This window comes from Perna viridis, chromosome 13 (genome assembly GCF_037379345.1).
Source record: "Perna viridis isolate PV_CMFRI_1.1 ecotype Kerala chromosome 13, ASM3737934v1, whole genome shotgun sequence".
Taxonomy (NCBI): domain Eukaryota; kingdom Metazoa; phylum Mollusca; class Bivalvia; order Mytilida; family Mytilidae; genus Perna; species Perna viridis.
This window is the reverse complement of record NC_142457.1, coordinates 15,460,038-15,482,687: the sequence shown is the minus strand read 5'-3', so window position 1 is coordinate 15,482,687 and position 22,650 is coordinate 15,460,038. Positions and strand designations below refer to the sequence as shown.

The 22,650-nt window shown below is 33.8% G+C and overlaps 1 protein-coding gene across 1 annotated transcript in view; it reads left to right on the top strand.

The window, feature by feature from the left end:
- Positions 1–1,832: 1,832 nt before the first annotated feature.
- LOC148599723 (uncharacterized) overlaps positions 1,833–22,650 on the top strand; it is a 52,608-nt gene continuing 31,790 nt past the window's right edge. Inside the window, exons 1-2 of the mRNA XM_088559446.1 lie at positions 1,833–1,959; positions 3,390–3,497. Coding sequence (XP_088415572.1) covers positions 3,449–3,497 — 49 coding nt within the window. The 5' untranslated portion in view covers positions 1,833–1,959; positions 3,390–3,448. The remainder of the gene's footprint in view (positions 1,960–3,389; positions 3,498–22,650) is intronic.

Genomic DNA, 22,650 nt, shown 5'->3' with positions numbered 1-22,650 from the left:
AGTTCTGCTACTAGAGCCAGCTCTTTTGATAGTTTTAGCAGAGTCGGCTCTACCAGATAAGTTCTAGTGGTATAGCCAGCTCAACGAGAACAGTTCTACTGGTAGAGCCGGTTCTGCTAGAACTGCCGGTAGAGCTGACTAGAACTGTCCGAGAACTGTTCTAAATCTGTCAAAGAACTGTTCTTCTGACAGTTAAAGAACAGTTTTGTGAGAGGTTAGAACTGATCTCGTCTAGAGGTGTGAAAGTACATTGGTATATCTGTTTGTTGTGTGATTATTAAATGAAAATGAACTTTCACAGTTTTAGATTATGAGCTATTGTTTTGGCTCCTTCCTACGTGTCTATACGTATTTTCAAAAAGTAGTCTGACGTCCTTAAAATTTCGAATGGATGTCACTGACTTATGTCTCCTCCCACTTTGGTAGGGAGACATATTGTTTTTGTTAACCGGGAATTACATGAAATTTTGCAGATAGCGAAGATCGATATGAAGTGGTGCATATTACGAAGATAATATCCATAGTCTGAAATTATTAAGAAGTGTTTATCCGTTTGAAATTTGACAGGGGATACGTACGTTTTAAAAAGCAAATACAAGCTTTCATTAAAGTTATTAGTTAGCATGAATGTCTAGATTCGAATTTAATTTTGCATAAATGACAATTCAATGCTATATCATGTTAAACATTTCATAGGTAGTCAAAACATGGTAATTACTATAAAGTAATTTGAAATCTGTCTAAATCAAACCCTGAATATCCTAAAACCTCCCTAAACGATACTTATTATATAATGTCCTTTTCTATCAGTTAAACACAACGACAATAGGTACGGTGTATGTGTCAAAGAAACAACAACCCCTCCGGGATACTTTGAACCTTGGTAAATCGAGCACCCATCTAAATCCACCAATCCTTACGATGTTCGGTTCAGACAAGTTTTACGTTTTCCATATGTTGTAAACTCAAATGAAAAACATATGAAGAAAAGGTGAAGAAAAACTCTCCCTCTCTCTCTCTCTCGAAAAAAAAAAAAACGAATTTGATAAAAAAAAGAAAATTAAAATATATGTGCTGCAATGTTTTCTGTGCATGAATATGACATAGTGGAAACAGGGACTTCGCACTCCCTGGCGGCAATATGTATTATCTATTCGTTAATTTCATATGATTAACAAATGGAAATTAAATTAAGGCGAAACGGGAACAAGGTTAAATAAAACTTAAAACCTTATCTTCAGCCACCCCCCCCCCCCCTAACTCAACCCCCATTTTCGCACTCTGGTTCCATGCCCACCTCCTTTTCAACAAATATATAAATTGTCAATACTTGCTTTCAAACACCTTTAAAATTAAAATTAAATAACTATCTTTTCATTTATTTATTCAACATTGTCTTCAAAAACACCCCCCTTAAAGTGCGTTCTTGTTTTGTTAGTCTCCCTGGCCCGTGTATCGAAGTTGACCTCTCAGCTGTTTTCGACTCGATTCAATGACGTGACATATATTCTATTTTTAGTTGTTTACTTCTTTCTCAGCATAGCCGCAAAGTGCGATGGGAAGCAAAAATTCCATTTGTAACGCTTGATTTGATTGGACATCACTCTTGACCCAAATTCTAGTTTACATCATTTATATTCTTTTTCTGGTGATATACTCGTACAAAAAGTAAGTTTTCGGGTTTTCAAACCTTTTCCATTGTAAATAGAGTAGAATCCGGCTTAATTTGTCATTTCTGTACCTGGCAGTAGACAAAAATATGTAATGGGTACACCATGTCATATATTCTACTCGACCAATCAAAATGGAGGTAATCGTAGGCGAAAAAGTGGGTCACGTTTCGTCTGGATGTGTGTCACTCTGTCATGAAGGGTTCACGGAACAGTGACGACTAAACCAAAAACAACCCCAAATTAATGGAATTTACTGATTCGGTCCAGCTTTAGAAACTTCAAAAAGGTAAAACTGTTGTATATATCGGTCTTCTGGTTCGGAAAAACCAGGTTTTAATGCAGAACCGGCGAGAAAACCTCAAGTTGTTTACTTCATATCGGCTCTTTTGTACTTTTTCACCCTAATTCTTTGCTTCAACCGATCAAACTGGTAACCCACATTCACCGGGGCAAAACTTGGTGGTGTAGATTTTGGCAAACTATATATCTGTTGTCGGATAAATTATTATTTAGTGCAGCTCACTGTGTGAAACGTGACATTGAACTGAATAACATGTAATTTGAGGGGTACCTGGGAGGGGTCAACCTCTTTCTTTTCAATGTACGCCTAACATGATTATGTGGTAATTCCCAGGGATCATTGCTCTCTGTCATTTTAGTGTTGTGAATTAAAATTGCTGCCTCCTTCATCCATCCCTTGGAAATAATGGCAATTTTGTGTTGCAAAGTTACATGTACAATATACATTGTACATGAACATACTTGTACAAAAAATTGTATATCATATACATGTATATATTGTAGGTGAAAAAATTTAATTCATTCCAGATAATTGTTCAATACTATTATATACATGTAACAGCTCTGAGACACCGTTCAATTAGACTTGAGTTTGTAGAGTAAAGCACTGTTGTTATTTTGAGTCATGACAGTCTAAATTCAGCCTGATTTTTTCATTGTCCAAAAATCCTATCTCAACAGAATTTACAGTACACCCAGTGATGGAGGATTCTCATACTTTTATTTTGGTGTGCAGTAGATCACAGAGTCAACTCCTAAAATCCTCCAAGTGGTTTCTCCCCATCTGGAGATCACTTCAGGATTTTTATGGCATTTTTTGGAATTTCCTGGAGTCACTCCGAAAAGTGACACCAAAATGTGAGTTTGAGAATCTGTACTCTCTGAGTGTACTGTACATGTAAATGTCTCTTTGTAAACTTCATTTTCAAATGCAGTGTTATTAATTTAGCATGACTTCTTTTTGTTCTAATTCTTGTCAATAATTTGTAAATGTTTTCATGTCTACATGATGTAGGACTGTCATGATTCTCAGATGCAAATTGGTGAGATTCGGCTAAAGTCAGAAAGATCAAAGAGAAAACACGATAGATCAATTAAAAGAAAATGCAGCCAAATCAGCTTTGAAATGTGTGTGTCTCATTTTTAATGCCTGAGAGTTGCACAATTTTTGCTGCATAATTTAATCAAAAACTTTCATTCTCTTTTTAGTGTATATGTACTCATCTCACTCCTTCAGGAATTGTAAATAAAAGATGTTGTATTATGTGTACACCATAACAATCCACGACTTTAACAATTTAAAAGAAGGAGTTATTACCCTGTGAAGTTGAAAGTTATCTGTAGCTTAGGACGTGTACATCAAAATGTTCAGTGTTAAATTGTATTTATATGCAATGAATGATTTATTATTTGTAGAATTCAGAAGAAAAACATGGCCCTATGAAACATCAAAACACTATCGTCGTCGAAGTATTATGAATAGTACGACCACTATGGGGAAAGAGGCAAGCTTGGAAGGACTTGGTAAGTCATTATGAATCTAAAATCTGAACCAGTGCAAGAAAGGGAAATCTCAGATTCCCAAGGGTAAGATTTAATTGTTCTCTATGGAGACTGTGCCAAGTTAGAGGACTATTTTATATTACCCAAAGGTGTCTGAGACTTTCCAATTTTGCATGAGTTAAGTGTGTTTTTGAATCTTTTTGTAACTTTTAGTTTGTTTTCAGCTTAAATGATTGAATTGAAATGATCTGCAATTGAGAGCTGTTGTGGCTAGTGGGACATGTACTTCGCAGCTAGATGTAAAATATAGGTTACTTTCAAGACAGTCACTGGATATAAACAACCTGCTACAAATAATCAATCACTGGTTATTCTCAATAAAATCTTTTTAAAAGAATTTTCAAACACATATTGGTAAACTCTATTTAATTGTGCCAAATATTTATGGGAAAATACATGTAGGTGATAAGGAAACTCGAAAAGCTGATAATTTTGTTCTCTTTAGAGACAACTTGTTCCAATTCCTCTTTATTGAAACTAGTTGTTTTGGGTGATGATGCTAAGCATGAAGAGCAAAATATTTTGTTGACAATGCTACGAGAAGATTCAAACATGTACATAAAAATGTTAAAATTACTGAAAACAAAATCTTACACTGCATATCCAGTCAAACTACATTTATGCACTCTAGATAGTGAAATTTTCAATTTTAAAATGCTCAACAAATTTGTACCTTTAAATTGAAGATTGAACTACATGTACATGTACATATATTTTGTGTGTAGAAATATCATTCAACCCTGGAAACACTGTGAGGTTCAATATATATATAGGTACATGTATCTTGCAATTTACTATAATGAGATTAGGTAAGGTGATTATGTCAAAGAGATGACAACCCCACCTGGATGAAAATGTCAGCCCAAGGCCACCTATTGGTTTTCATTGAACGACGAGGCAACCCTCACACCACAGGGCAGGCTGTAGCAAGCCCCAAAACATCATTATACACAGGCACAGCAGAGGAGTTGTCCCTATATACACCACAGGGAAGGCTGCAGCAAGTCCCAAAACGTTATAGACAGGTACAACCAAAGAGATGCCCTATATACACCACAGGGAAGGCTAAAACATCATTATACACTGGGACAGCAAAAGAATTACCCCTATATACATGTACATGTAATCAAGTAACATAAAAGTAGCACAGTTGAGTTTATGACAGTTTTTGAGGTAAGCCACCAGCCCAATGGCCCAGGCCAGTTCAACTGTTCTTGGGATTTTTGTATTTCTTAAAATTCTGGTGTTGCAAGCTAATTATATTCATGTACAATGTACATTGTGTAAAGGGAAAAACAGAATATTAACATGGTTAATCCAAAAAATTCATGGAGAAAACTAAAATCACAGATATAGAGATTCTCCTTTGATGAAGTAATGAGTGGTTGAAATTATTTCTCCAATGGAGATGGTAGAATTGAGATTTTCAACATACAAGCTTTTTTGAGAGTATGTTAAAATAGTTGAAACCATAAATTGACTGAAGGAGAATTTGTTTCTCCCATGAAATCTTTGATAATGTAAAATTGGTAGGAACTCTCACATAACTTTAAACACTGTCCCGTGGTGAAAAGTTAAGTGCTTTTTAATCACCTGCTTGGAATGGAAGAAAAAAACTGTTTAATAAAATAATAAGATGCAGACATGAAAGATTATTCAAGTTATTATTAGCGTCTTCGCTAGCCATGGACTACAATCTATCTGAAAATGTCATGAATATAAAAGGTACTGTAAACCTTTCCTATTGAAGATGGATAATAACAGGGAAAACAATGGAATATGTACAGATATACTTCAGGGTTGACATAAAAGGTTGACCTACATGTATATTGCTCCTAAATAGTAGAACTGACATGTGGGCCAGTAGAAGACAAAGACAACCACATTTTATGTATTTTCAACATGAGCAATGTTCTAGGATTCCTATTTCCCGTTACCCGGGGCAAGTGAAATTTGGATCTGGGAAAGTTAGGTACTTAGTTACACTTTCCCATGGCAAGTTGAAAAATTCATATGCTGTAAGGATTTGTTTTGTTAGGGAAGCAGTCATTGACTGTGGGAAAGTTGATTATGTATGGATTTTTCCGGAGGAAACCTCAATTTCTAAAAAATCCTAGAGCACTGCATGGGCTATTGTAACTAAAGAAACAACCTATTTTTTTTAGTTCATCAACTTGCCTGATACATGTATGACATAAAAAGTTGAAAGTCAGTCCCAGTACTTGTCACAATGTACCTTTATTTATCTTAAATCATGCTTATGGATGTGTAGAGAATCACAAGCTTTCTGCCATCAGCCCATAGCAATTTATTGAAAATCTCAACTTTCATGACCCTAAATCTAAGTATTAAGCTATCCAAAAAAAAATCTTACATTCTTATCCAACATTTCAAAAAATTTTCAGGGAAGGTGTAAAAATTGGTACGGGAGGGGATGAAAGTCTAGGATATTTTTTTATTTATATATATATTTTTTTTATATTCTTCATAATGTACTGTGTAGATACATGTATACATGATACTCACACCCTTTGTATACCAAAACATTTTTATTATTTTTAGCCATAGAATGCACATTATTTCTACCACACAAGATGCAGTAATAGTTTCTATCACTGCTTCAGTAGAGCTGAATTAGGAAGGCAGACATGATTTTCTTCCACTTTAAAGTTGAAGTCAGCTTTTTCAAAATTTGGATCTTACTGTTATTTTGTAACTTTTACATTAATTTTTTACTGTATATTTACTGTACATCCAGTTGTGCTTATTTCTACAAAATGTTTGTTTACTTGATAAAATCATGTCAGAGTAGGGTAGTGAGTATCAAATTGACTTAATGATGTACAAGTACTTTGCATACATACAAATGTACATATACATGTACATGTATATTGTAAATTTGTGTGAGGTCCTTTCAAATTCAATTGTCCCTTCAGGCTTCATGACAATTACATGTTTTCATTAAACATGAATTGGTTCTTATACAAGTACATGTATGTTGGTACAAATGTACCCTTTTAGACAGATTGAATTACTTAATATTATTCACTATTGTCTTCAAGGTAGAGGACCTATAGATATATGTACAATGCATTTTTCACACTCTTCTAAGTGTATTCAAAACCTACAGTTCTTGTGTAGTTGTCAGGCTGAGTGTTGTGTGAAGAGTTAAAATTACCAAACTGATCAACTCTTGGCAATTATCCAAAGGAATAGTCAAGAAGAAAGTCTGTATAACTTAAATGGCAATTATTGAGGTAAAAAACAGAAAATTTGAAATTACTGCAATGGGCCTGACTTGATACAGGCATTTCTGATATAAATAGTTGATAAAATAAGGTTTTATAGCGCTTAATTACTGGACATAAAGAGAAGTGCTTACCATGACAAGATTCCAACTGTCAAGTCACATTTGATATAAATCAGGTTAAAATTAAGTGGCTGTGCTGCAAAAATAGATGTTGAAATTTAGCATAATTCAAAACATCATTTCATGACTGTTTGTCGAGAAGACTTGTATCTATGCTACATGTACAAAAATGTGCATGCAAGTGGATTGAATATGGTTTCACTGGTTTCTACTGTATGAAAGTACTACATGTTCATGGATATACTTTTATTTAGAGGGTACAGTACCTGAACCGGGCCATGCAACAAAAATTGAGACCTGTGAAACCGATTCATTATACGGGTGATTGCATCACATGACCAAAGAGCAGTCATCATATTTTACAGATTGCATTGTTTTATTTGTCAATTTTACACATACATGTATTAACATAATGCAGTAGATTGAAACACCAATTAATACTCTTTATTAGCTAGATAGCAGTGATTTACTTATTGTTCCCAGTTTAATTTTTTTCGATAACTCACACTGTGAAATAAATTTGGTAATTTCACTCTCATGCTTTCTCCCACCAAAACTTCACAACACGAATATCAATCCACCATTCACAAAATTATAAATTTGTGTTGAAATTAACAATGAATAATGGAGGAAATCTATATAATAACTAGGATAATCAATTGGTTATCGTGAATAACCAAGATATGATCACTCGTGTCAAGAATGCATTAAGATTTAACTGGTGTGTGGAACAAGTTCCGCCAACTCGTTAAATCTAGGCGGTCTTCGACACTTGTGATCTTATTTGGGTTATTCACTCTTTCCAATTCATTATCCTATTATAATTTTTTGCATTTGTTTTATTTTTAACAGATCATCTGTCATTTTACATAACAAAATTGCAATCAGGTCAGTAACCAGTTATCGGTTATCAATTGTCAGCAGCGGTCATGCAATCAGTCAGTAGTCATTGATCTGTCAAATTGTTGCACGTATCGATTTAGGGACTGTATCCATGGAAGACCCAGGCAAAATGGGTGTGCATGCCAAATTTTGTTATACAAAAAAAAATCCTCCATTTAAGATCGCAAACTCGTGTTGTCTAAGGAATGAATGTCTATTTGTAATTTATCAAAATGGTAAGAATGAAATAAAATAATAGAACTCACTAGAAACTTCCAAATAAAGGGAAATAACTCCTTGATCTGATCATAATGTAGTTGATCTTTTATAGAACTTTAAACTAGTATCTGAGTCATCTGCTTTTGATGCATAAAAATAGTTATTCTTTTTGACATCATAATTGGTTTACATTCCAAATAAAAAGAAGAAAAAACAGTGAGGTATAATTTTTTCTATGTCCCCTATATCAAAAAGTCAGTCTGATTTCCAGGTTTCTACATAGACAGTCTATTAAATATTAAATCCATTTGATGTTTGTTTGTTTGTTAGGTTTTAACACCAGAGCAGCAATATTTCAGCTATATTCAGGCAATGAATATGAAGTGGATGATAAAATGAACATGAAATGATGATGAAATGAAAAATGGGATGGGACACAAGGACAATGGGGTCGACAAATTTTGATTGCCACTGGAAATAAGGAGAGGTGGGTAGGGCCGGGCAATTTAGCCTCCTGTGGCAGAGCCCTATGGTTCCTACTCCGGGAGAATACCACAGTAAGGTTTTTTAACGTGTGAGGAACGTGGCATCTTTCCCAACACGGTGCACCACTATGGTTTGCGGTCAGGTTTTCCGTATTATAGCCTAACAACCCCAGCATGTAACATACCAGGAGTACCCCATTTCACCACCTGGAGCACACAATCCAGTTCATCTGTGAGCAGGGCACCCTAGCCCCCGGCTAAGGTTCTGAGCACTATTTAGTCGCCTTTTACGACAAGCTTAGTGCTGCTGCAGGCCAATTCTTTTGACACCTGGACCTGCACAGGTCTTAAATCCATTTAAAATGGCAAAAGTCCTATATCTAGTCTTCTTTTCGAAGACCGGTATAGGCCGCTGGGTTACTCACATGGGTCAGGCATTGACTTTGTTTTTATATACATATATTTTCTACGGGTAATCAGATTACATGTACATGTCCAAAATTGTCGCCAGTGTTCTATACTTACTAAGTAGATTATTCCTTTGGGATTTAATTTCTTTCAATAGTTTACTAACCTTAATTGTATCTGTTGTGTAAGAAATCAAAACAGAATACATGTAGGAGAAAGGGAATGGGTTATGATACAATTTTCAAATGATAAACTCTAGCCAATAGTCAAAAGGAATAGTCATAAAGGAAAGACTGTATAACTGAGTAACTCTTAAATAGAATATGATAAAGGGAAGTAACTCGTCACAGGTCCTGTAGATACAGTGCAGTTGCTGTATGTTTGGTACATTTGAACATACAGATTTGTATATATACAATGTACATACATATATTTACTAGTATATGTAATGATGCATAAATGAGTGGGATAGATAGAAAATATTTTCTAGAGAAATACTCTCAAGTAACAAAATTCCTTGATTCTAACATGCACCCAATTTTCACACCTGCCTTGATTTTTGAAAAATCTTCAGAAATATTCTGTGTCTTGTCTGTATCCAATGTTTTATTAATCCTTTTCCAGTAACTTCCTGTATTTACCCTCCCCCCCAAAAAAAAACTAAACAAAAAAAAGCAAAGCAGAAGAAAACAAACAATATGGCTTGTACGGTTATTTCCTTGAAAAATGGTTCCAAATTAAATAAAAACTGGCATAAGAGACACACATACCTTGCACCATGCACACTTTAATAGAGCTGTTTCAAGACTTCAATGCTGGTAAAATTGCTAACCATTAGCACCCATAGATCAATACAATGCTGTTTTTTTTTTTTGGCACAAGTGACAGTTGCTATAGAAAAAAAAACCCTGAGTTAGAGTTAGAAAAGTTGGAAAGATTTACAGTGCAACCTGTTGAAATCAAACCCTAAATAAGATGAAAACCTGTCTAAACTAGATACTTTTTAAAGTCCTTACATGTATATATCAAATAAATGTATTTTTAACCTTTGTTTGTTTGTTTGTTTGTTTGTTGGGGTTTAACGTCCGAGCAGCAATATTTCAGCTATATTCAGACGATGAACATGAAATTGATGACAAAATGAACATGAAATGATGAAATGAAAAAGGGATGGGACACAAGGACAATGGGGTCGACAAATTTTGATTGCCACTGGAAATAGGGAGAGGTGGGTAGGGTCTGGCTATTTAGCCTCCTGTGGCGGAGCCCTGTGGTTCCTACTCCAGGAGAATATCACAGTAGGGTTCTTTAACGTGCGAGGAATGTGGCATCTTTCCCAACACGTTGCACCTCTATGGTTTGTGGTCAGGTTTTCCGTATTATAGCCTGACAACCCTAGCATGTAACACGCCAGGGGTACTTCATTCCACCACCTGGGGCACACATCCCAGTTGCTCTGTGGGCAGAGTGCCCTAGCCCCCGGCTAGGGTTCTGAGCACTATTTAGTCGCCTTTTACGACAAGCTTAGCACTGCTGCAGGCCTATTCTTTTAACACCCGGACCTGCACGGAGCTTCAACCTTGGTAAACAAACACCTGTTGTTACTGAACCATTTTCAAAGTTGCAAGTGAATTGTTGGACAAATTTATGTGTACCAGTCTTCAAAATTGGGACCAACCCACCAGCCAATGCTGGTAAAAGTAGTGGCAGGCTTGCAGAAAAATTTCTTCTATGTATCCTGTATAAAATTATTTCCAGAATAAGGGTAGGGGCTCGTCTGAAATTTAGACGGCAAAGACTGCTGTCCAATGAAATTGTCATCACTTGCAGGATACATGTACAAAAATATACGTGGCAGAAATTGGTACAAATTTGGATATGGACATGAAACTTTGACATCACCACTCCTTTTGAGCATGTTTAATGTACAATGTATGTTTTTTTTTCAAGGTTTATTTTTTTGATTAAAGGGTTCTAATGTTTATCATGATGTAAGAAGTTCAGTTTTCAAAAGTCATTAAGTAGAACTCTGTGGATTAAAGGGTTAAAGGAATATTTTTATTTCAGTTTATCCTGAAGTTCGTACATTTATTGACGTGTGTCTTGTGGTCTATATATACCAGTACATGTATTGATCACATGACTGAAAAGGCATGAATCATTTGATTTTTGGTTTACATCCATTTAGGGGTATTTTAGCCTTGATATTTGAAACATACAAAATTTATTAACAATTAATAAATCAGTGTTTTCTCCTCAAGAAATTTGGTTCAGAGGAAGTAAAATTAAGTCACAAGTCCCACCTTGAGGCCAAAATCAAAATTAAGTTAGTTTCCACTTACACATTTTACAGTCCCTGTACATATATATCAAATTAAATGTAATTTGAACCATGTTAAATCGAACACCTGTCATTACTGAACTTATTACAAAGTCATGGATTCAGTTATTTTTAATATTGAATAAAAAATAGAATCCATGACTTTAAGTAACCAATTTGCATCTAAATTTTAATCATTTAGTAAAAATTGAAAACCAAAAACAAACCAATCCGTAAAATATATTAACCGATCATCGGTCTTGTGATATGAAATGGAAGCGGTCACTGGTTTAAGTGATCAGTTTGACTGGGGAATGACAGATCAGTAACTAATCAATGATTGTTGAGTGATAGTGATTATAATTGCACAGATCGGTTCGAGTACTGTAATAGAGGAAACTAGAAAAAAACAGAAAAGTAACCCCATGGCTCGACACTCAAGTAATCATACCATGCATATGGTCAAAATATAAACAAAGTCTTTGAAACAGGAAGTTGACCTCCATGCCTATAATATGATATACTTATATAAAGCCTCTGTCAGAATGTAAATTAGACCCTTTTGTGCTAACTGTGGGATAGGTATGGAGCATGCTCAATATTCACTTTCACAAGGAAAATTCTTTTGTTCTACCAAAGCCCTAACTTATCGACTTAACACGAATGGGTATATTTGCTGTGAGAAGAAGTTGTACGGACAACTGAGGAAGGAAAAAGTTGTGGACAGATGGGGGCACACAGGGAAGGAAGAATGGACAGATGGACATGTACACCTCTAGCAACTATGTGCAGCATTGTACTTGTATTGTACATTATGTCCATGTCAGGCTGTACCCTTCTTCAAAAGTGAGGTATAAAACATTGTGAAGTCAACATTTAACCTTTTTTTAAGAAATCTACTTGTATGATTGATATCTGTTACAATTGGAGAGTCTGTAATTCTGCAGGGCTGCCAAGCTTTTAGGATGCAAATGCATGAGATTTTGTAATTAGTTTGAAGAATCAAGGGACAAACAACAGATCAAAGGAAAATGCCACTGAATTAAGCAGCTTCAAAATGGGTGAATCTGACAGGAAATGTTCAAGAGTTGGCACTATTGGTTCTGTCACAAGCCTTGATTTTGGACAGAGCAGTACACATGACCTTGTTGGTCAGTTTGACAATTGTTGACAGAATAGATAAAACAAATTTCTCATTGCTGTTTTCCATACAAATAGAAATTTTCATATCAAGAAAGTGTTTATCTAGTGTCTTTGCCAAGGTAAAAATTAAAGGTCCATGGCTTCCAAATTTTGTTTACCAAATGACTGGTCACATTGTATAAATGTGTATTGATTTTTATTAAATGTGTTCTAGTTTGTGACCACTGGTCAGATAAGTGGTCAGGGAGTTACACAGTGCTTGACATGGACTAAGAATGATTTAGAATAGATAATAATTGAGGTTAAAATTAAGATTTTGATAAATGAAGTCAAAACATCCCTAGTTTGAATAGAGTTCTAATCAGCTTAAAAAAATGTTCATTTTTCAGAGTTGGTTCAAGTGTCTCCACTTTCTTGTCACCCAGGGCAGTTATGGTTTTGGAAAGTTGTTAATTATGTTTCACTTTACCTATGACACACAGAGAACTTGATTTTCTGAATGGATAAAAAATGTTAGGTGCAGAAAGTGCAGACTTTAATTGTGTCATAGAAACAGGGAACTGTAAAAATCTTAGAACAAAGATGGTTTAAGAATTAGGTTGTCTGTATTAATTTTTTTCTTATTTGTATTAAGACAACAGCAAATCTGTTCAAAACAATTTGTCTGAGTCTTACAAAAGTCTTTGGTTTGGTGCTTCCGTGAGCTACATGAATAGCTTAATACAGATCCAGCTTAGCATGTCTGACTAATGCAGTGGATGGTCTAGCTGTTTGTTTGGTCAATTGTCCTGATCTGAAATGCATGAAATATCTACCATATAATGCTAAACCATAATTAATCAATCAGTCAAATACTAAATGTAGCTATGCTGAAATTGAATATATTGTTTCCTTATTGCAAAGACTGTCGGAACTTTTGAAAATATTTAACAATTTGTTTTCAAGGTGGGCACCTGGAGAGTGCCTTAATCCTCAAAAACTTTGGTTGATTTTATAGATAAACCTAAATTGTTTGAGTCATCCCTTAGGCCAGTCAGTGCTCCTTTCCTTTTTTGGGAATTTCTGGACCCTGGCCATTGTTTATAGGTTAAAAAAAATGAAATTTTCACCATTTTATCCAGAAGTTTTACCACCTTTTAGATACATTTGTATGTCAAGACTGTAAAATTTTGATAAATTCCGAAGACTATGACTTTCTTCTCATGGTAATAAAATATTGTCTTAAACAGTTCATATACATTTAAACTACAGAGCTGTTTACCTTTGTAGATCTCTGTAGAATCTTTGAATTTTGTTGCAAATTACACTTTTCAGGATGTGAATTGTCTTCATAGTATCATTGAATTCTTGTTGTATTTTTTTTCCTTTCCTCTTTTGTTTACCCTTGATTTGACATTTTATGAGCAACTGGTTTGGTGTTTCTAGAAAAGCAGTGGATGCTTCCCTACCGGTGCAACTGGTCCATTCTCCCAGTTTTTGGTGGATTCAGAGTTGCTCATTTATTATTGTTGCTTTGTACATATAATTTTTGTTATTTTATGTTCTTTGTTGTTTGTCTGTTTTTCATGTCTGGTCTTTGTCCCTGGATTGCATTCTTTTGATTTCCTCTAGAATCTTGGTTCCCTTGATTACTCTTGCATACATTATGGCCAAAAGTAGGAAATGTCTTAATTAAGGTAGCAAAAACAGGTTAAAAATTAATTTGTTTAGTATTTCATATGCAAAACAGTGTGTTGTTTTCAAAATTTTTCCACTCTATGACTTTTATTGGCCCACTGAATAAAATATGACTAAAAATAGATTGTTTACCACAAGATGGCCTCTAAAATACCTATCTATAAGGTCAATGCCACTGACTATATAAAAAATCTTAAATCCTAATTGTCAGAATTATGACATATACATGCACAGGTACATGTACATGTATATACAAATGTATATCTGACCAAATGTTTTCAGTGAGCATGCTATTCGCTATTTTATTAGGGGCATAATTAATTGTGAAGGCTTTGATGCAAAAACAATATCCCATGAATCATCTTTCTTGACCCAGTTTAATTGACTGTATGTATAAATAATAAATGGGCTATGGCCTTCAAGGATAGATTTGACCACTTAGGCAGCATTTTTAACATAATTCACATTATAGTTAAAAAAGTTGTAGAAGTAAATGGTTGCCTTACATGTAAGTTTCAAGAGAGAAAAAGGTGAGTATTTAGTGATGAAATCATACAACATGGATGAATTATGCAGTTGTTTTTGACAAGGAAACAGGGTTTCAAACAAGTGGTGGTCAAAGGTCCAGCCCAATCAAATTCTGCCCATTGGGGCTTTTGAAATTTCAATTAAACTAGATCCTGGACCTTAAACCCTTTTCATTATCACTTTAGACTTGAGAAATGGACCACTCATTTCAAATTTTGAACTAAGACTATTGAAATTAATTTGAACCCATGGTACCCACAATTTGTATCTCCAATATGAACATGTAAGTTTTGAAGTTCAAACAAGCCATCAACCTATTTGTAATCTAGGGGGGTACTGATACATTGTTAAGGATCCTAAAGCAAGACTATAGCTTTCTTAGACTTGAAGATGATGGCCTGTTAAATATTTATCATGTCAACTGTTTTCTATAGAAGCAGTTTTCTTCAAATACAAGTGGCGAATACAATAATCGATCATGAATTGCTTCCTGATTCCCACAACTCCATGTGCAGTTGTACAGTAATATAGACTTAAAAGATGAGGACATTGACTTTTATAATCTCATTTTATTGTGCATCATGGTGCATTGAGGCATATTCAAAAACATATATAATTATACCTCTCAGACATAGGTATTTCCCAGGTTGTTGAGTACAAGGATCATTATAGAAAAGTTAATGGTCTAGGGATGAATGGTTTTTTGAAAAAAAGGGGGTGCTGAAGATAGGATCTCGTAGATGCTTTGTTTAAAAATGGGGTCAGAGCTTTTATTTTTTACTTTTGTATACAGAGTTGTTAAAGTTCAGTAAGACTTGATTTTATGCTGATTTATTGTCTTGATATAGGGTACATGCTAATTATAAAAAATCTGAGTACAAACAGTAATCCCAAAAATAACACTTCAAACAGCTGTTCAGGATTTAATATTTTAAATTGGTCACCATGTCCTAATTTTAATCTGAAGTGAACCAACTCAAACTTTATACAAGTAGTGCAATAAGACTGGTCCTACTGCCTCAAGACCATGTAGGCAAGTACACGTACATGTATAAAGAGATGATTATCAGAGTTTCTCCTTTGTGTTTAATATCTGACCTAGAAAAAAAGTATAAATATATACATTATTGACTTAAAATAGCCTTGTTATTTGACCTATTTTTTTCTTTAGACAACAAAGACTGAAGAGGAAATTTTTTATCCTGTTTTCTTTGAATTATTTACTTTTTATCCTTTGATTAGTAGTGTGTTATATGAAAGCCATAGAACTCCACGTTTTTAATATAACTAGTTCTTTGAAATTCATTTTATGTTTTTATAATTGTTAGCAATGAGAATATGTTGTACTGATAATTCATATACTTTTACCAATGTATGTATATGTATATATACTGGTACTAAAAATGTATATATATATGTCCATGCAAGACCCAACAGGGTAGTCAAGGACGTTAAAAAAAAACCCTTAGTGATATATGTATAAAACGTCTCAGAATGTGACGTGTCTTTGCTACACTGCTCCATCGGATCATATTGATACAGGGAAGATAATGTAAACTTATAGAAGGGTCTGAAAAATTCCCAATGATGTTAGAACTGTCAAATTTGCTGTGACATCTATGGCAATGCTGCCTGCACTAAGTCTAGCGCCCTAGACCACTCGGCCAGCTAGGCTATAAAATGTACCTTTCGTCCTCATAGGATTAATCTAGGGGGTGTTGCCATAGATGTCACAGTGGTATGAGTTCGAGTCCTGCGGAATGAATGACCAAAGGTAATGACCAGCCTGATTCCTTACATTTTAAGCAAATCTTATGTGCTCAAACAGCAGATAAATCCATTTGTGATTGCGAAACAAAATTTTTAGCTGTCACTCTACTGAGTTTTTCTTTGGATTAAGCAGAGCGTGGTATCTGATCTGAATAGTAAAAAGGGTCCCAGTATTCATTTCCTGAATGTAAATTAAAATATTGTGATGCACTGATGTACCAGTGGGATCGTTACCTCCCCGTAAAACCAAAGCCATTTTGGAGATTAAAATATGTTTGATTTATTAGGTGTACAGTTTACCAATATTAAAAAACATCTAAATTGATCAAAGGAGACTTGATAAAGTGTTTGGTATAAACAGGTTTTCACATTATTCAAGGTTCAGTTTAGACAGGATTCACTCGCACTGTATTATTTAGTCACCCATGTAATAAGGAAATATTCCATTTTTATGGGGGGGTATTCATAGTCTACTATGTACAAGTACTAATAAGTATGGATTTGAAAAAAAAATGGTTAATGAAACTTCTTAATATACAAAAAAATATACTACAAGTATGAAAAGAAACTAATTATACATGTAATTTTTTTGCCTAATTTTTACAACACAAAAATGGTACATGTATGCAGCATTTCTGAAAGTGAAATCTTAAGGTGTATAGAGAATTGAATTGGTTGAAGTTGAATCGTAAACATGTATTAATGTACAAAACAGGGAAACGTTTTTCTCTCCAATACAGGAACCAATAGTGTTAGCTTATAACAGCTTTCTGATTGCCTTCAGAATGATCCATACTTAATTTAACCTTTTTACTTTTATCCCACAGTGACCTTGCCCTATGAACTCAATGAACCATTCAACAAGAATGAAAGGAATTTATATAGGATTCTATAACCGGCGGATCCAAAATGATTCGATACACAATATACACATGCATGTTTTGGAATGGTGTGTGTTGGTATTAGTGCTTCAGTGGCAGTAGTTGTAAGAATCATGCAAATTCTGCAATATGTGATAGATAAAAAAAATAGCTTCACATTTTGATTTTTATTTTTGTTATTAAGTTGTTTTGTGTGTCTTCATGATGAAATGTACTATCATTCATTCCATTCTGTCTGGCCTTAGGAGGTAATTCGCATTGAAAATTCTATAGTTTCTATTGTGCTTCAGCATCAATTACAGAGATATCTCCCTTAATTTTGAATTTTATAGTACATTCTTTATAAGTTATATCTCCTATGAACAGGGGTTATATGAAAAACCACATTTTAATTTCTGTTTACAATAACGTTTTAAAAAATATTAAAAAAAATGTTGTATAAATAGGCTTCCGAACAATGAATCACATTTTGCATGATTCTTATCTGCACTACTACTTAAAATCCCTGCTCTGATTGCCTTCTTTGAAGTGAGAAAGGGGATTGAATAAAAAGCACTAACTTCTAATGTGGAAAAATGAAAATTAAAGAATTGCTAGTCTTAAATCTAGGTCATTTTTTGATCTTTCCAGAAACAGGAACTAACCGATTTTAAAGTTCAAAACTAAGTCACCAATCAATAGGTATTAAAAAGGTTTTCTGCTGTTGTTGGCATGTAAGTAGGTTATTTATTGAGCAGAGCTGCAACACAAATGGTTCCTTTATTTTACTCATCTCCTGAAGAACTATTAAAGTAGCAGTCTTTATTAATATCAGTCAGAAGGTGATTTATGCATGTCAAAAGTACTCATACAGTACTGGTAGTCAACTTTTTTTCCATACAGAAACATTTTCAGATAACATAACCAGTCTTAGTTAGTCATTCAATTGTAGCACATCTGAGTTAAAAATTGATACATTGTATATGAAATTGGCACTTTGTAAGAGTTATTGTTCTTGATTTGATGCATGGATTCAAGTAGGAGACTTCCCAAATATCGATCTGTATGCAGAAAGGACTACAGTTATGTAAAGTAAGGCTTATGAAGATTGAAAAAGCAGTGTCTGTTGTTTTTATTTTTGCTCCATGAATCACCTCAACCATGGCATTGTCTTAATTTTATACTGACTGCTGCTTATTGAACAGTTATGGTTACAGATAATCTCATGGCTGAATTTGAATCTCTGCTTTCCTGGATTTAATAGTTTTCACCAAGCATGCAGACAGTCAAGTTTAAGTACCAATCCATATAAAATTTAGACACTGCCAATGGTAGAGATGATACTAGATGTACAATGCTTTTTCAGTCTGCATACCATATTTTTTGAATGTACCTGTAGTCCTTTCTGTATATTAATTGTATAATCTGATCTAAATTCAACCAATATAAAAAACACTATCTTGATCTTTCAGAGTACCAATTAATCCTTGTACATGTATACAGTCTGTAAATATTTTTTGCAACAACAGATTGTTGAACTAAGGCTGCTATTTTCTTTTGTAGCCGTTTCTGAGGTTGAAAAAAAAAGTGAAATTTGGGATGTTTGATATGCCTCCTGCCTGTTATTTACAAAGATTACTACCTAATCTTTGAAGCTTTTGTTTTGATACATTTACTACCAATACTCAATTTTTTCTTTAATAAATATGGTTTATTGTTAAGAACAGGATTTGTACAATATACAATATACATGTAATATAATAAAATGTTCTAGCTCTGAAATACACTGAGTACACATACATGTGTCTGCAAATTGTGATGTTAAACTTCTTTCATTCATTTAATCTTCAGATGCTTCTGACATATAATTTATTAACTTGTTATTGAATATTATTAAAAAAAAAAAAAAAAACTAAAATATATCTGTTGTAAATATAAATATGTTCTTGAAAATGGTCAGACTTAATTTTTCCATAATTGGGTAAAAATTGATGTCTATGCCTGCTTTAATCATGTGATAAACATCAAATTGAGCATTTAATTGTCAGTCTCTGTAAGAATCAGGCAGTGGGTGAAACAAATGTATCAAATAACTCTTGGTTTTGATATTTTAATTTGACTATCCAGTGTTTTCACTATTTTTTCTACTAAAAGCTCATATAAAAATTCAAAAAAAAATCTGTTAATTTTAAGTTGAATGATATGTAATTGAGTCCAAATGAACTGGCCGACAGATGTTGGAAGCATGCAAATTGGCCTCCAGTCCGTTCTTAATGAAAATACTGCCTATCCATACCATCAGAATCAAGGAATGAAAACATAATGAGATAATCTATTTCAATGTGGTAAAATGAGTTATTTACATGTATTTGAAATGTGTATAAGGGCATATTTTTCAAACATATCCTGGATGCAGAGGGGTCTTTCACATGCATTCAAATGTATCCAACTTTGCCAGATTCTTACTAAGACTTGCATCTAATGTTTTTTCACAAATGTCCTTTACAATAGAAAAAAACGTGATATGCCATGCCAGAGTTAGTGTTTGTTTTGACATTTAAAACCTCTATAAAGAGTTCTATGTAAGATAAAGAATGTCCAATAATCTACTTTTAGACATAGGTCATCAAGTTTATAGTGCTGTAGTTCATTAATTGTGTCAAATGTAAAAACAAAAATATAAAAGGAAAACTCATGAGTAGGCAAGGGAAGAATATAGTATAGTGTTTGATAGAGGTTATGGAATACCCCCTGAAAAGATGATGAATTTCCAATGCATCTGTTCCGCATATGTTCATGTACATGTTTGTGTAGAATTTTATGTCATCTGAGAGAATTAGCTTTCACAGAGGTAGAAACAATCAGATTTGAATTAAAAAAGAAGGATGTAATGTTATGGCTAACAAAATCCACTAATTACAAAACACTAACACTAAAAGAATGTTTGGGGTTGGGGTGGGTGGTAAAAAAAAAGCCAAGGCATTTCCTGAAAAGCACAATGATGTTGAAAGAGAGGGTACTGTAGATAACTGCATGTAGCTAACATTCGTTACTTTGTCCTACACACTTAAGGAGGTAGACCTAGGATAAGGGGCATAACTCTTGAAATCAGTGATATGTTTGTATCATATTCAATTTCACCAAAGCTTGTCAAGCTTTCATTTGAAACAGAATGAAATCAGTCCAAGTTACTTTGATGCTTACACAAGATTGATGTATAATGTTGAATATAAACATTCCAATGATTTGTAAGAGTTGTGTCCCTTACCCTAGGTCTACCTCCTTAATTAGAGCGTTAAGTTCTCATGAGATGAACTTGCACATCATGATACCATTGTAAAAAATGTTCTGTTTAAGAATTCCAGCTAAAACATTTAGAAAAGGGGGAGGAAATTATGTTTAAATTCTGAGGTCCTATTATGAAGTTTTGCTATTTTTTGGAAACTTGTATTCAATATACAAAGTTTGCTGCCTTTCACTTGATTAAGTTATCAAGGTATAAATGGTTATAAGATACTGGGTCTGACAAGTGATACACATACATGTAGGTGGGTAAACAGAGGTGGAAAAAGTCAATAAAACTGTTTCATTTTCAGTATTTGTGTTTCAACAATGCTACACAATTGATAGTAGTTACTTGTTGATCTTACAACAGTAATTTTATAGAGTTCACATTTCAATACCTAAAGAGGTAGACATAGGGTAAGGGACATAACTCTTACAAATCATTGGGACATTTGTTTTCAGTATTTTACATCAATCTCATGTAAGTATCAAGGTAACTTGGATTGATTTCATTCTGTTTCAAATGAAAGCTTGATAGGCTTTGGTGAAATTGAATATGATACAAACATATCACTGATTTCAAGATTTATTTCCCTTACCCTAGGTCTACCTCCTTAAGCCTCTGGAATTTAAAAAAAAATCAACATCATCCAAATCTTTTATCTCTGTTTGTATTGAGAAATTGTATTGTTTTTGGTCAGTTGAGCTTATGTCAATAATCTTATTCCACATTTCCCACCTGGAGCCTCAATTGTCTGTAATCCTGATCTCTCTTCAAGTGAGCTAGTTTAATAAGCATTTTTTTTATTAAACTATATTTGCATGATATGCATTTACTTTTATTAACCTGCAGTATTATTTTCCCCTTTAAAGCCTTTTTAATTTTTAATAGTTCATGTACTTTTTTAGAAAAACTGCAGTATCATAGTTTTCCTTTGGGACCTCTTTGGTGATGATACATGTTGTATATTAATAACCTGCATTATTGTATTTTCCCTCGGGAGCCTCTCTGGTGACAATAATCCTGATCTGTATATAGGTTAATGAATTTATAAACCTCCCACAATATATCGGTTTATAACTGAATGCTTTGGTTATGTTCAGGAAGAATTCAATATGTTTTTCTCCTATTACGGACTTCTACAATTAATTGCAGAGGGTAAGGAATAAACGATCTAATTAAGCAGCATGTTGTTAATTATAAAGAAAGTCATATAACTCAATCTAGAGACAAATTAATATTTGACCTAGCTTGTAAATTTTTTGTCCATAATTGGAGCTACAAGCAAGTTATCATTAAAATAGTGTATTAGTTTCAGTTACAAAGTTTATTGTTGAATATTTTACATTGTATATCAATTGCTATTTTGTTTTGTCCATGTAGATAATCTTACTTTTGCTTGAATTGTCAGACCTCTTTATCATCGTGTATTTTTTCTGTCTGTCTGCCTGTATGTCTACTTGTGAATGTCCTGTGATGCTAGGTTTATCAGCTGAATTTGTCTGTGGAAGGTTGATTCAACGTGCTATGGGTTATTGAGGCAATTTGGGCAAAGCAAATTCCTCCTTTGATTCGAAAGTTTAAACAGTTGTCAATGTTTCAGTAATGGGAAAAATAATATGATACAGAAGGTAATACACTTTCTTTACCATCAGTGCCATGCAGAAAGAGAAATGATTATTTATTATATATCCAGAGACTCTGATTCTTGTTCTTATTTCTATTTAGCAAGGTTATGAAAATTCTACACTAGTGTACTTTCCCAAATTAAAAAAAACAAGGTTGCCTATGAATTAATCCATGTTGAAAAAGACATAACATTAGGTTGTCCTTCAGGCAAGTATTATATAACTTGTTCCTGCAGGCAAAATTAGGACAAATTTCTTACCCTGATATTAACATTTTTTTTTGTTTTTGTGGCTTAATTTGATGTCGGAAGAAGTCTTAAACAAGTTCTTGTCTCTAAGGGGTGAATAGATTCAAGGAGAGGGCATGCAAACATGACATTCTTATTCTCCATTTTAATAAGTATAAAACTATTAAAGGAACTACTTTTCCCACATTCTTTTGATAATCCATGTGTGCACATCTATTACATAATATTAGTCTGGGCTGAGATTTTTTGATAAAAGAACTGTAAAGTACAAATACCTTGTTGCCTCATGA